The sequence below is a fragment of the Aethalodelphis obliquidens genome, unplaced genomic scaffold (genome assembly GCF_003676395.1).
Source record: "Aethalodelphis obliquidens isolate GAN/ISIS:26980383/991018 unplaced genomic scaffold, ASM367639v1 scaffold45, whole genome shotgun sequence".
NCBI classification, from domain to species: Eukaryota; Metazoa; Chordata; class Mammalia; order Artiodactyla; family Delphinidae; genus Aethalodelphis; species Aethalodelphis obliquidens.
Genome location: NW_020837989.1, coordinates 16,347,622 through 16,361,940, shown reverse-complemented (window position 1 = coordinate 16,361,940; position 14,319 = coordinate 16,347,622). Strand labels below are relative to the sequence as shown.

The following is a 14,319-nucleotide window of genomic DNA, read 5'->3' as shown; positions in this document are numbered from 1 at the left end:
AATGTTCTGTACTAGACAAAGAATGTTCTGTACTAGACAAAGAATGTTCTGTACTAGACAAAGAAATGTTCTTAATGTTCTGTACTAGACAAAGAATGTTCTGTACTAGACAAAGAAATGGAACTTTCAGTTAAGTTCAGCATATAATTTCTGAGTGCCTGTTATGCAGTAAGGCCACCATGTCAGGTGGCACAGAGAACACCTACAAGTAATACTTATGAATCTCTGGGACCAGCAGGAGTAGCAGACAATAGCTGAAGTCCCTTCAAAACGTGGGGTGGTGTATGAGACAGGATAAATTTTTAGAATTATGTAGAAATAAACTAAAGGCCTATACATTCCTAGCAGAGGTATTGGTTATATCACCTAAGAAAGGGTGAAAATGGAAATACCAGGGGCTAGAAAAGTATCTTCTCTGAAATTTTCACTGAAAGAAAGATGCAAAATGAAAGATAGAAGAAGCAATGTTTTATGGAACCAGACAGACAAATATGCTTACCAATCAATCCCTCAATATCAACCTGGAGGTGCCGGCACTTGAAGTCAGGATCAGCCCCATTCTTGTGCAGAACTATCTGAGAAATACATTCTTCAATCAACTTATAGTACTGCGGTCTACAGAAGAAACAAAATAAGGTTATTAAAGGAAAACCAAAATAAAATTTTGGTATTCAGGATCAAGAAAGGTAACTGTTTTGACAGCAGAAGGACCTGAGGATAAATGTTCTGGAAAAGACCTTTTCATAAAATTAACAGAGTATTGCTGCCATGCTAAGAAATCCCCCTCTTCCATCCACATCAGCTACCCCATCTACTTCAGATAGTCAAAACTTCTTGCCATCTGCCTCCGAGTGCAAATCCTTTTCCATCTAAAATTCGAGCTTGATCCTGCCTGTGATGGACACTACTATTGCTGAATCTCTACTCTACTGCTTGAATCTCATGTTCCAACATGAATCAACTTTAAATGGCTGCCTTCCTTTGCTATCATCTTCACTCCACCCCACCACCCCATTCCAAAAGAGGGAGGCAGTTCACCTTATACACTCTCATCTCTTCCACAGAGATGCCTTTCAGTTGGATTAAAGGGACAACTGGCAACTCCCTTAATGTCTGAAACTAAAAATGAACTCTAATCCATGTCTTTGTCTTTTCCTTTTCTCTCTACAGACAATCTTTGAATTTAAGAAGTTTGCACTCTCCACTTAGGCTCAAATTCAAAACTTCCCACAGGTATACCACCTTACCTGGCCTCGTAGTCATTTCGGACTAAGAGTAGGTGCTGCAGGATGGACAGGAAGTGTTGCTCTGCCTTTGAATCCTTCACTGTGTTTAAGAGAATCTGGAAGACTTCACTGAAGTCAGTGGAAAAGGAGAAGAGGCTAAGGAAAGCATATATTTAGAAACTAAGTTTGACAGGTAGCTTGCCCAACTCTCGGGAGAAGTAGCAAGATGCCACTTCTATTCTAACAGCTGTTCCTCCTGTAAACCCTGCCCTAAGCTTTAAGCTCTATAAACTTTCTTTGGCCAGGGGACCAGTGGGTCAGGGGGTACTATACACAGAGATAGAAAACTCCTAGTACTTGGCTTGAAAACCGAGCAGTAGACAAGACACAAAAAGGTAACTGCCTCAAAGTCACTTGTGGCAAGTATCAATAGGTAACCAAATTATTCCCCGTCAGTCTCATGGAAACATACAAGAGAGCAAATTACAACCTCACTCCCTGACTTGTCTATGTTCTCCCAAAACCAGCTCTACATCTTAATAAGCTAAGCTATCATGTTCTAGGAGGTCTATACTAATTTTGATGGCTGCTTCCATGTTGAGCAACCCTCAGATCGCCTTTCCCAACTTCTCTGGTCCACAATGACGTAAATATATCCAATGGCAATCAAAAGGCACCTGCCTAATCTACAAAGAAGACAGGGCTAATGCCCTCGTGTAAGTCATCAACTCCACACCATTCCTTACAGGGATCTACAACTGAATGCAACTGAATGTCTGGTGTCTTCAACCCAGTCAGTAAAAGGATATTCCATCTCCATTCGAATGTCATCCAGACGTCCCTTCAGGTCATAGGAATCCTCTTCTCCTTGTTCATCAAACACAGTTAGTTGCACTTTCATATCATCATTTTCAATCTCTCGAAGGTCCTGTCAACAGCAAAAGTATAGGCCAGGGAACCCAAAAGTGTCCTATGCTGGTTAAAAACCCAAACATTTCAACCTGTTTTTTTTTTTTTTTTTTAATTTTTTAAATTTTGGCGTGCCGCATGGCTTGCGGGATCTCAGTTCCCCAACCAGGGATTGAACCTGGCCCACGGCAGTGGAAGTGCTGAATCCTAACCACTAGACCACCAGGGCACTCCCTCAACCTGGTTTTTAAACTGAAAACCGAAGTCTTCCCAGGGATGATGGGGATATAAGAGCAGGAAGGAACCAGCCCAGCCTTTCTAATGAAGTGTTGCATCTCACCTGCAACACTTGATGCAGCCCCAAGCGCATCAGTTCGCTTCGGATGTGAACTCGGAAGTCAAGTTCTTCAGCTGGTGTGATGAGAGCATTGATCAGCTGTAGGCATCCCACCTAAAATAAGAAAATTCAGCAGCTGTGTCAATGTTAACTCCTAGGGATCAAGATTCCATTCTCTTTACATGCATTCTGAGGCCCCCGAATATAACCTAGAAGATTCAGTACAAAAACTACAAGAATGACTTCCTTATATATAGCAATACAACTTGGTTTAAACACAAGTCTGGAGAGTTCAGAGGTCTAAAGGATTCCAGAGATTCTATGGTATAATCTGTTCTAGGCCTTGATTTTTCTAGCCTGTAAATAAATACCATGACTTTTTTCCATCTCATAATGAGGAAGACAGTTCTTTCTCTGCCTTCTTGGAGAGAAGGGTAATCATTTTCCCTTCAGAAAGAACTTTGAAATATATATCATTGGTAACCACTCCATGTGTTCTCTTAAAAGGTCAAATGAACTTAAGTCTTTCTATCTTGAATTCTACTTTTGGGCCAAGTTTCATAGGTATACATGCCTTGAGAGCAATGGAGGTCCCACTTTTTAATCCATCCAGCAGTGGCTGAAAACGTTCCACCTCATCCATTTCAGCTCTTTCTGTCATCGCCTCCAAAACTCTTTCATTCCTGCCAGACAGTAAGGAAAGGGAGAGAACTGGTTGGGTGCTCTGACACAGACAGGTACACAACAGGTATATTATACAGAGGCATAGATCAGTTAGGAAACAGACATTAGCAATGTTCTGGATTTCTCACATTCTTCTTCTCATCACCTGGAGCAGAGGCCAGATCAACAGGAAACTAAGGACCATCTCTTCAGAAAAATGCACTCCCTAAAATCCGCCCCAGACTCCTACCTATATTTACCAAATTAAGACCCCTGTTCTATGGCATATAAATTGGTACAACTTTTGGAGGGGCATTTAACAGTACCAATTTTTTTAATGCACATAACATTGGCTTACTTCTAGAAAATCTATCTAACATAAACACATAAATATGAAATAATATATGTACAAAGAATATATGCACAAGAATTGATAATAAAACTTTTTATCATCTGGAGCAGGGGTCAGAATGTGCTAAAAAAAAATTCTACCTAAAAGTCTAGCAATGAAGGAATCATTAAATTATGGGACGTACAGAGTATGAAATGCTAAACAGCCACTAAAGATAATAAGATAGATCTAGAAGTACTGCCAGAGAAGAATGTCCAAGAGCTACTGTTAAATAAAAAGAAACAAGTTGAAAAGAATGGTGGTATGATTTAGCTTTTGTTAAACCAAACCCCTCCACAAAAATAAAAATCTATCCTATACATGAGATTGGTTTTATAGGCATAAGCCATCTTTCCTTAATTCTAAGAAACCATCTTTTGGAGTGGCAGGTGTGTCAGAATTTAGTAAATATTTGTCTGTGCTAGAAAATGATCTATGAGACTGTACCACACCATTAACAGTGGTTACCTCTGCTGAATAGGGTTTGCCAAAGGGATGATGTTGTTAAATTGTACTTCATATACTTCTATGTTGTTTGAATTTTAAAAATAATGGTGTGTTACTTCTGAATTTTAAAAAAATGTAAAAAGAAACCCTTGTCCTAGACAATACAGACATTAATGGAGATCTAGGAGATCCTGCAGTACCTTTGATAACCAGTGGTACATGCAGAACAGCTTCCATCTCTTAACAATCTTTCTTAAATATTAAGATACACAGTGTTCATGTAAGAAATATAGTCTTACCTAGTATTTAAGACTAAGTGGACACCCAAGCAACTTAATATTCCTCTAGACTAAAGAAGATGATAAAAAAAATAGAGAAGAAAAATAATTCCAGTCACATACATGTCTTCCGGCTGTGCTAGGATACAAAGAGCAGAAAGCAGCTTAGCTGCGTCAATCATCATGTTGGGAACAGCAGGATCCATGGCTCTGACCAGCAGCAGAATTCCTTCTTCTGTCTCCAACATGGTCTTGATTCCAAACTGATAGGACAAAAAGAGAAAAGGGAGGCTTAAAGGTGAGAGCATCTAACCAAGGACAAGTTTACGGGTTCTTATGGATTGAATGGTGCTCCTCCCAAAATTCGTATGTTTAAGTCCTAACCCCCATCACCTCAGAATGTAACCTTATTTGGAAATAGTGTCATTGGCAGGTGTAATTAGATTACCATGAGGTCAGACTAGAGTAGGGTGGGCCCTTAATCCCATATAATGGTTATCTTTATAAAAAGGGGAAATTTGGACACAGATGTGCACACAGGGGGAACGCCACGTGGACACAAAAGCTGAGATTGGGGTGATGCATCTACAGGCCAAGGAATGTCAAGGATTGCCAGCGAGACACCAGAAGCTAGGAAACAGGCATGGGACATACCCTCTCTCACAGCCTTCAGAAGGAACCTACCCTATCAACACCTTATCTTGGACGTATCGCCTCTAGAACTGTGAGATAAATGAACTTCTGTTGTTTAAGACACCCAGTTTGTAGTACTTTGTTATAGCAACCCTAGCAAACTAATATAGGGTAGAACACTTTTTCCAATATAGCTAAACAGAAATGAGCAGAGCAAAATAATTTTCTAGAAGACACAACAGAATTCTATGTCTTCCAAGAATAAAAACTTTGATTCTTATGTTTCTTTTCAATGCTCCCCCTAAGCCAGTGGAATAATTATAACAAAATTAAATAGTGAGGAAGACAGATTTGCACTGAGGAACAAATAACTGTAGGATCCCTAAGTTTAAATACTAAACAGACAAAAAAAGAAAAAGAAAGAGGAAGAGAGAGAGAAAGAGAGAAAGAAAAAGAAAGGAAGGAAGAAAAGATTGTAAAGTAGGAATAGACTGGGGAAAAAACAACAACAAATAAGCAGAAAATAAAGTAAACCTTCCAAAAATAATAACTACAGGTCAGGAAATTTAAGAATTAGCAAAAAAAGTATAAACAGAAGAAGAAAATTAAGCCTATCCTCTGAAACAGACATTACAACTGAGGGAAAAGATCCATAAAAGTATGTGTATGTGGTGATCAAAAAGTTACGGTACTAAAAGGGAAAGCTAGAAGCCTTGAACCTCATATTCCTAGGTCCCTTTTTGAGTCTGCCAACAGAAGAGAAAAAACAGCGGTCACGATGGGGGTTGAATGAGAATGGGAAATATCTTACCTTGTTGTTCATAAAAGCTTTCAAGCAGCGGATGATCTCATGCTTGTTACGGCTATCGTAGCTTCTGCATGTAGAAGACATAATCAGTGAAGTCCCTTCATTCTATACCCCTCCCCATTTGACTTTTCAATCTTGTAAACAAGGGTCTTAGGAACACTCCCAACTAGTAGCTGAGTAAATTCTAGCACATAGCACTCTACCCTAAAACACTGGCGAAAAGAGGTAGCTGAAGAAAGAACCATTGGTTAATCCTCTCATAAACCAAGAATTCAGTATTATATTAAAATCTTCTCTTTAACTCCCTGTAGGCTCCTAAGGGCTAAATTCTATCAGGATAACATCCCACCTATTACTGCTTGCCTCACTGCGTCAGAGGTTTCAAGTCTGTACTTTCAGGAGGTAAAGGTCCTGTGTTTTGTTTTGGAAAGATCCCAGGAAGTAGAGAAATCATTTTGGGTCAGGCTGGCTTCAAGGTAGCCTAACCTAAGACAGTGCAAGGTATCCCCAGAATTATTCCAATCCTGAAGACTATCATAAAGCTAGTCCCAAACTGATCAAGTGTATTATAAGACTTCCAAATGAGATATGACCCAGACCAGATCACAGGAGAGCTTTAGACTAAATCAGACCCTGTTTCCAGACTGGATAAGAACCTGTGCTGGGAGACTCACAATCTTATGTGGTATATATCTTGTGTTATTCACCGTGAAATTTAAGTTCCTCCTTTCCCTGTACCTATAATCATCCTTCATTCTCCGGTCACCCCTACGATAAACCCCATTCTCAGCTAACAACATAATATCCTAGTCCATAACTTTCCATTTAACTGCCATTTTCTCCTTTAGAGCAAACAGCCAAGTCCTCTACTACGCTCCACCTAGAAGATGCCAAGACTCGGAAGTCCTCACCCAGCAGTCTCCTCTTTCTCATCATGAAGTCGTTTAAGGATGTCCAATAAGGAAGCCAGGCCCTCAGCACCAAATGTTTGCACCCAACTGTAAGGAAGAGACAAAGACGATGCAATATCAAATCAAATCAATAAATATCCACCAAAATAAAGTATATCCTGGCAACTCTTTACTTCCAATCCAAAACAGTCTCATACTTCCCTGACTCCTTTGATCTTTAATCCCCACCAGTGAGCTCCAACACTGGGCTCTCACTCCTGTTACTACCTCAGAATCCTCACCTGACAGGGTTGTTGTTGAGGGAGACACGAAGGGACTCCAGGCAGCTGAGCAGAGGCATATCCCGCAAGCCCGACCTCAGCTCCTGAATGTACATCATAGCTGACCTAGAGCTCTCCTTTTGACTCATGCCCTGGAAAGGAGCATACAGAGATTAGTAAACACTGGACTCAGTCATAAATTGGACCAGAATTAGTTAATACAGTTTAAACAATATCAGGGCAAACACCCATTATATATACCACCAAACTGTGTGAGACTCAGAATTTCCTTCCCATTACCCATACATACTTCATGAAGATCGAATCAGGCAAAAGTATGCAAGAAAAGTAACTCAAATGAGTAGGTTTATATAAAAGAATGAAATAAAACTGATGTGGACATGAAAAGTTCTATAAAAGTAGCAAAACAAACAGGTCCAAGATAAGGGCACAGTCTCCCACGTCGTGGGTACCTGCCCCAGGACTCACAGCCTTGGAGGTGTGCAAGTACTGGGACACCATCTCTCTCTTGATGATAATGTCCTTCTCCCTCAAAGGTTGCTGTTTTTCCTCATTCAGGTTCATATCCAACTAGAAACGGGAGGAAAAAAGGGGGAAAAATTGCCTTGAATTCCTTACAAGTTTTCAGTGTTTAATGTTTAGTATACTTAGTAAAGAGATGAACATACTAAATGCTTATTGAATAAATAAATTTTCCTGATCCTTAGAGACTTAAGCTATTATAGATGATAGGAATTCCTTAGGGATAAACATGGTTAACATTTTATTATAAATCCCAACAGACATTTTTATACACATACACTGAATTTTTCCCTAACAAAAGTGGACTCTCAATATAGAGGGAAAACTTATTTTGCATTATTGAAAGAAAAGCAAACATAGTATTTTCTGCACTTAGGATGGACCTTAATCATCTCTTCAGACTGAAGCACTGGATGACTGGCATCATGCAAACACCAGCAAAATCGGCACCACTTTAGGGCCTAAACACCCATTACCCCTGGTTAACTAAGTCCCTGTACAAACTCCTTTCCCATGAAGAAAGAACTGGAAACTGTGACAAATTCCCTCAACAGACATAACCTGGAGTGTGTCATTGGGGGAAAGGCTCTGCTTGACCCTGTTACATATATAACCATGTGTCTGAGCCTCCTATTTTTGTGAGCACACGTTTAACCCTAACAAGTCCAGAATATTATTTGAAACGGGGAAAGTATAGGAGAAAAAAAAAGGGTATATTCAATTTCTTCCCCATGTGTGTGTTTGTGTATGTGTGTGATGTGTGAAGGAATCACCACCACCAAATTGTCACAGTAATAATTTGACTTCTTTCTGACTCAATTCCTGGTGCTTTCTTCCTCCTTTTACAGATAAACTGAACAAAGAAGTTGCAAAATACTGGCCCTCAGGTTGAATCAGACCCAAAGATAAAGTACGTTTTGTCTGGCTAGCTCAACATTTTAAATTTGAGAGACTTCATACAAAAATATGAATTTATAGCGCCAAGGGATGCGATCAGCAAATTTAAGATTATGGAAAACTCTACAGGTCAAACAGCTTCTTCAACAAATTTTTTCTAACAAAAGCAAGGATTAAAGAGAGGGAGGAAAACCTATAGTTCAAATGAAACTTAGTAGAGTATCACAACGGACCTTACCTGGAATTATAATTTGAACAAACAAATTGTTTTTCTAAAAATGACCTAATTCAGGAAATCTGAATGCTGGCTATGATACTTGTTTTTTAAAAAACAATTTTTGTTTTTTTTAAAAAATAGAGATTTCTGGTTTCTTTTGAAAAACAAAAATATCTGGCACTACTGGGCTAGCATTCCCAACTGGAATGCTACAAAACCTACTGGAACTGAATCGTGGTTGGAGTTTATCAAAAATGCCCAAAGTCCTTCATTTTACTGCAGTCCTTTCTCCTTTTTATCATCTTCTATGTAGCCTGCTTAACTTACTTATGCTTCCTCCCTTGGCCCTAAAGACATTTAATTTGCAATCCAAGGCCAAGAGACTGTCTTGATAGATCATACTCTTGGACTCTTAACACACTTGGATTATTATGAGACAAACTGAAAGCTTCAAGGAAAAGTAATAATAGTAGTACTGGTTGAGTGGTGACTACCACAGATACCAGGCCTCAGTTTTAAGGGTTTTAAGTGCATGCTTTTAATTAAGTTAGGCCTGCCACTAATCTCTAATTGAATCTGAGATCATAAATCCAAGTTAATATATAGGTCTCATGAAACCTTATAAGCATGTACTCAAAACTTTCCAAGACTTAGCACTAGCGGACATTCACTCAGTGTCCTCCCCACGCAATGGTCCTCACTGAAGACAGCAAAGTCAGTCACATCCATGCACAGCACATTATTGAACTGACCTCAGCCCCAACCTTTAAAGGTCTTCTAGTGATTGTAACATCAGAATTCTCTTTCCAGATTCACTACTAAGTAGAAGATCTCGGGCAAACGATGCCTTTCTATTCCTCAGCTTCTTCTTTCCCTCCCTCCCCCCGCTCCCTCCCTCCCTTTTATTTATTTATTTTCGGCCGCGTTGGGTCTTCATTGCTGCGCGTGAGCTTTCTCTAGTGGCGAGCGGCAGCTACTCTTCGTTGCGGTGCACAGGCTTTTCATTGCGGTGGCTTCTCTTGTTGTGGAGCACGGGCTCTAGGCTCACGGGCTTCAGTAGTTGTGGCACGCAGGCTCAGTAGTTGTGGCTCACGGGCTCTAGAGTGCAGGCTCAGTAGTTATGGCGCACAGGCTTAGTTGCTTGGCAGCATGTGGGATCTTCCCAGACCAGGGATCGAACCCGAGTCCCCTGCATTGGCAGGCGGATTCCCTGCGCCACCAGGGAAGTCACTCAGCTTCTTCTTCATATAGATTTTGTTGTGAATGTTTTAAAACTTTATCTACTCTGGCTAACCCAAAGGTGGTCATCACACTACCACAAGAGCTGGCCCACTCATTTTATATCTTTGTGGCTAAAGTGCTGCTGGGCTGAAGGACATTAACAAGGTGGTCAGTGATTAGATATTTCCAAGCCTAATTCATAGATTCCAATCTTACGGACTGGCGCTTGTATATGTAGTCCCTTCATTAATGGGACTGCTATTAAGAAGTTTTCTGTTAAGCCTGGAATTTTTTGTAATTAAAGGATAGTTAAGGGGGACTGTACACAAAAAAGGGCCCATCATGCTCGTAAAAGCATTTTCAAGAAGAAGCAATGCTTTGGGGTGGGAAACTTACCAGCATCTGTTCAAAGAGTACTAGAACTTGCTCATCTGAAACATCCTGCAATGACTGTGCAGTGGGATCATCCCCATATGATGCAGAAGAATTTCTATGAGCAGAATTAGGCTTCTCTTTCTCCTTCTTAATTCTCATGCTGGTAAATCTCTCCAGCTGAGAAAGAATAAAAAAGTATTAGCAGTGATCCATTTTCGTTTACACAACAAAGCACACATCAAATAGCCTCTAACTTCTTATACGTGCATGGCTCCTCTGGTTTGTGGCCAGTTCAAGGCTCTTCTGACATGAAAAAGAGAAACCAATCTTCCTTGTACCTAATTTACTACACGGACTCTGTACTCTCACCTTCATCCAAAGATAAGAGGAATGAAGTATTAAGAACTGGCAACTCTCTAAAAAGAGAAAACTTTGTTCTTTAGCTCCCCTGTCATTTCTAAGCCCTCTAGCAGCACAGAACTGACAGCACCTCATGTGCAGAGTGCTCAGTAAAATGCCTTTTGTTTCCCTCTAGCTATCCAATAATAAATATGGCCAGGCCCTCAGAGGATCTCTCCCTTCAAGAGGTAAGTGTGACCATAGATTTTGATAGATATAAGTCATATACAAGAAACAAGGAAATGCCTTAAAACCAGGAACCATTCCTTTTTCTTTCTTCTGTACGCTCCATAGCACTTGTGTTATGTAAGCAGCAAAAGTTCAGTACATATTCTCCAAAATCCCCTTTGCAAAGAATATAATCTACTTCAGGGGTATATATGTCATCTCTCTGTCAACCAAATGCTTATGAACCGCTCCTCAAACCACAAGGACAAGTGTTCGATTCAAAAAGAGCTACCGATAAGCTGCAGCTTATCGGCACTACCTGATTGAAAATAACAGTAAATATCTGCAAGCATTCTGGGGCTTCAAATGATAAGAGTGACATCCAGACAGCAAGTCAGCTTGGAGTTTAAAGAACATGCCTAACCTTGGAAGCCAATGAATGTGCCAGGAAAATGCATGCAATGGGTCAAACAGAGCAAAGAGTTAGGAAAAAGCTTTGGGATGATCTGAGAATAGAACCCATATCACATTTATAAGTTATAGAAAGTCAAAGTTATTGCAACTGGTAAATATCATAGTGTAGGAAATGAGCCATGCACATGCTGAACAAAATTTCCTTACCTCATCTGCCATGAGCCGCTTCAGAGTCTAGGAACAGGAAAAACGAGGGAGAAGAAAGGGAAGAGAGATCAGTGAAATGCCAGGAAAGCTCCCAAATACCAGATGGGTTGGGGAAAAAAAGAGGAGAAAATAAGTTGAAAGGATCTAGGCTCCTTCCCACATGCTAGATTTCTGCCAGACTATTCCTTGGCACATTCCCTTAGGTAAGGGGTAGGAGTTTTAAGGTCACTAAAATATAACAACCCTTTGGGGAAAAAAAGGTGGAGAACTGAAAAAATTCTAAATGGGATGACTGATAAACCTATGAAATGTGTTCAACTGCATTAGTAAACAAGGAAATGCAAACTAAAACCACAACGAGATATCATTTCACACTCAAGACTGGCAAAAATTTTCATGTGTGTCTGTCTAGTCACAGAGCAGCGGGAGCTCTCACACACTGTGGGTGTGAATGTAAATTGCTATGGCCACTTTGGAAAACAGTATGGCATGATCTAGTAAAGTTAAAATATGCAGATATATTACAACTCAACATATCAGTTCCTATAAATCTACCCTTCAGAAACTTGCACATATATAGCAGGTTGTGTATAACAAGAATGTTCACAGCAACACTGTAATATCTATCAATAAAACAGAGAACAATCCAAATAGCTATTGTGAATGAACTTACAGCTACTCACAAACATAAAAGTGAATGTATTATTTCTTATACACTGAGATTAAAAACATGCAAGACTAAATTATATTATTTAGGATGTACAATTATAAAGGGAATGATTACCACAAATGGCAAAAGAGTGGTTACCTGAAGTGGGTGGAAGAGTAATGACTGCAGAAGGGGACAGGGGGCTTCAGGGGTGCTTACAATAATATTCTATTTCTTGATATGGATGATGGTTACATGGATGTTCTGTTTATAATTATTCTGTATGTTTTATATTCTCTTCTGTATATGTGCTACACTTGACCCCAAAAAATCTGAACAAGCAGGTATTCCAGGAAAGCAGGAATTCTTCATTCTAATACTTAGTTTTAAACCATATCTATTTTTGCTAATGTCCTTAGAAGAGTATAGTAAATGCCTCTTGATGAACTTTTCTCAACTAATGAAAAACTATTTCTGACACTGCCACAAAGCCACTTTACCAACCTTTTTACAGACGAGAAAAATCTATGTCCTTATGTTCATGTGCCCCATGTCAGAGTTCGGTTAAATCCAGTGTGAACTGTGAATCTTAACTTTGCCCTCCACGGTCCAGAGGAGGTCAACCTTCTACTGATGGAATGCTAATCACTCACCCGAAACCATAGGATCCTTGCTCAGTGTCAATGGAATCTAAAGTTACTTTGTGTGTGCTGTTTACACAAAGTAAAGGCAGAAGGGCAGCAAAGGCAGAAGGATGATGAAGCAGAGACCGCAACACCCAAGGAGACTCACAGTTCCTTTTGTCACCACCCTGTCACCTGACACACAGAGGTGAAACAAGCCACAAAAAGGATGAATGTTTATAGTTAGGTTGCCATTGCGAAGGTTAAACTTATTTGCTCCTAGAGCAAGTGCTTCCAGAACCTTGTCCTCCAAACTCAAAATGTTCCCTCAGAACCAAGCAACAACCCAAACAATTCTGGGATGGATATAATGTAGGTAACAGAACCTGGGTCTAATGAATCAATCTCAGCTGCAGGTTAAGTTAAAGAACAACAAACCAGCAGCTTGTTCTGTCTGCAGACTCTTATTTCTTTTCCCTCCATTCCCACTATTGAACTTCACGCCACTATGATCTCCTGTTTGATTTACTGTAATAGCCTCCTAACTGATCTCCTTGCCTTCAATCCCATCTGCCCAACACAAAATCCATTCTATATACTATACCCAAGAGTAATCGTTCTAAAATGCCAAGCTGTCCATGTTATTTCCCATTTAAAACCCTGCAACAGTTCCCTACTGCCCTCAGGTTAAGATCCAAATTCCTTAGCATGGCATATGACACTTCTGGCTTCTCTCCCTTGACTCATCTCTCAACAAACCCTCCATTTCAAACTCTATGTTCTGGGCATCCTAACTAGTTTGCAGGTCCACAAACAGATCTTGCTGTCTCACAACCCAAGACTTTCTCTAGGCTGCTGCTTCCCTCAGACTAGACTGTGCTTTCAAGGCTAGCTCCAACAGGCCCTACAGGATGATACCTCCTCTAATTGGATGGGTACCTCTCCTTGTGTGTATATAGAAATAGATACTTTCCTGTCTCACAGCACTAGAAGTGGATTACAACTCTCTTTTGATTGCCTCCTCTAGCCATTTCCAGACTAAGTTCCTTCAGGGTAGAGCCTAAGACTTAGTCATTATATCTCCTATGAACAGATACCATAATCTGGGGCTGCTCTCCTAAAATACCAATCCCTGCAAAAGCCCTCAAATCTATTCCACCTCTTCACTGCATTAGTGAAGAAACTGAAGCCCAGATAGGTGGAGTAAATCACTGAGGTCACATGAATAAGGGCAAGCTGGGTATAGAACTCTGGTTTCCAGATTCTGAAGCCCTAAATATTTGCATTCTCCAGATTCTTGTCTTGTTCCCATTTAATGCCCACTAACTGTTGCCTTTACATACAAAAGTAAACATCTCTTTTCTTAAGAAGGAAGAAACCAGTCTCCCTTGCTTTCCTTGGTGCATCATTAGAAACAGATTTATTCCTTAAAAAAATTATCCATGCTTTAGTGCTCAATTTGAGTAAGGACAGTAAAAATGATCCATGCATTTCCTCAACAACTCCAACAGAGGGCAGCATCTACCAGCAAAGTGAATCACAGTACTACAGGCAAAATTCTGTTTCAGAACCCAACAGAACACCCAAACAGCAAGCTCAGTTCCATTACTGAAATGGAACCTGCTGCTACAGTATACTGAGGGTGTATTAATTTACTTATTTAATACTATGTGTGCTTTCCTTACAGATCTTGAACATACAATTTACAAACAGCTTTTTTTTTTTTTTTTTAACTGCACCATT

General features: G+C 40.0%; 1 protein-coding gene across 2 annotated transcripts in view; it reads right to left on the bottom strand.

Moving 5' to 3' along the window:
* The window catches only part of DIAPH1 (diaphanous related formin 1), a 97,758-nt gene that overhangs the window by 57,817 nt on the left and 25,622 nt on the right, over positions 1-14,319 (bottom strand). The window contains exons 2-13 of one of the 2 annotated variants that reach the window (XM_027081788.1): positions 11,305-11,331; positions 10,138-10,293; positions 7,353-7,454; positions 6,885-7,015; positions 6,604-6,690; positions 5,696-5,759; positions 4,375-4,514; positions 3,047-3,155; positions 2,476-2,586; positions 2,036-2,154; positions 1,248-1,364; positions 500-615 (exon numbers count right to left, since the gene is read on the bottom strand). In XM_027081788.1, the coding sequence (XP_026937589.1) occupies positions 500-615; positions 1,248-1,364; positions 2,036-2,154; positions 2,476-2,586; positions 3,047-3,155; positions 4,375-4,514; positions 5,696-5,759; positions 6,604-6,690; positions 6,885-7,015; positions 7,353-7,454; positions 10,138-10,293; positions 11,305-11,331 (1,279 nt within the window). The remainder of the gene's footprint in view (positions 1-499; positions 616-1,247; positions 1,365-2,035; positions 2,155-2,475; positions 2,587-3,046; positions 3,156-4,374; positions 4,515-5,695; positions 5,760-6,603; positions 6,691-6,884; positions 7,016-7,352; positions 7,455-10,137; positions 10,294-11,304; positions 11,332-14,319) is intronic. The other variant, XM_027081789.1, reaches the window with a different exon arrangement.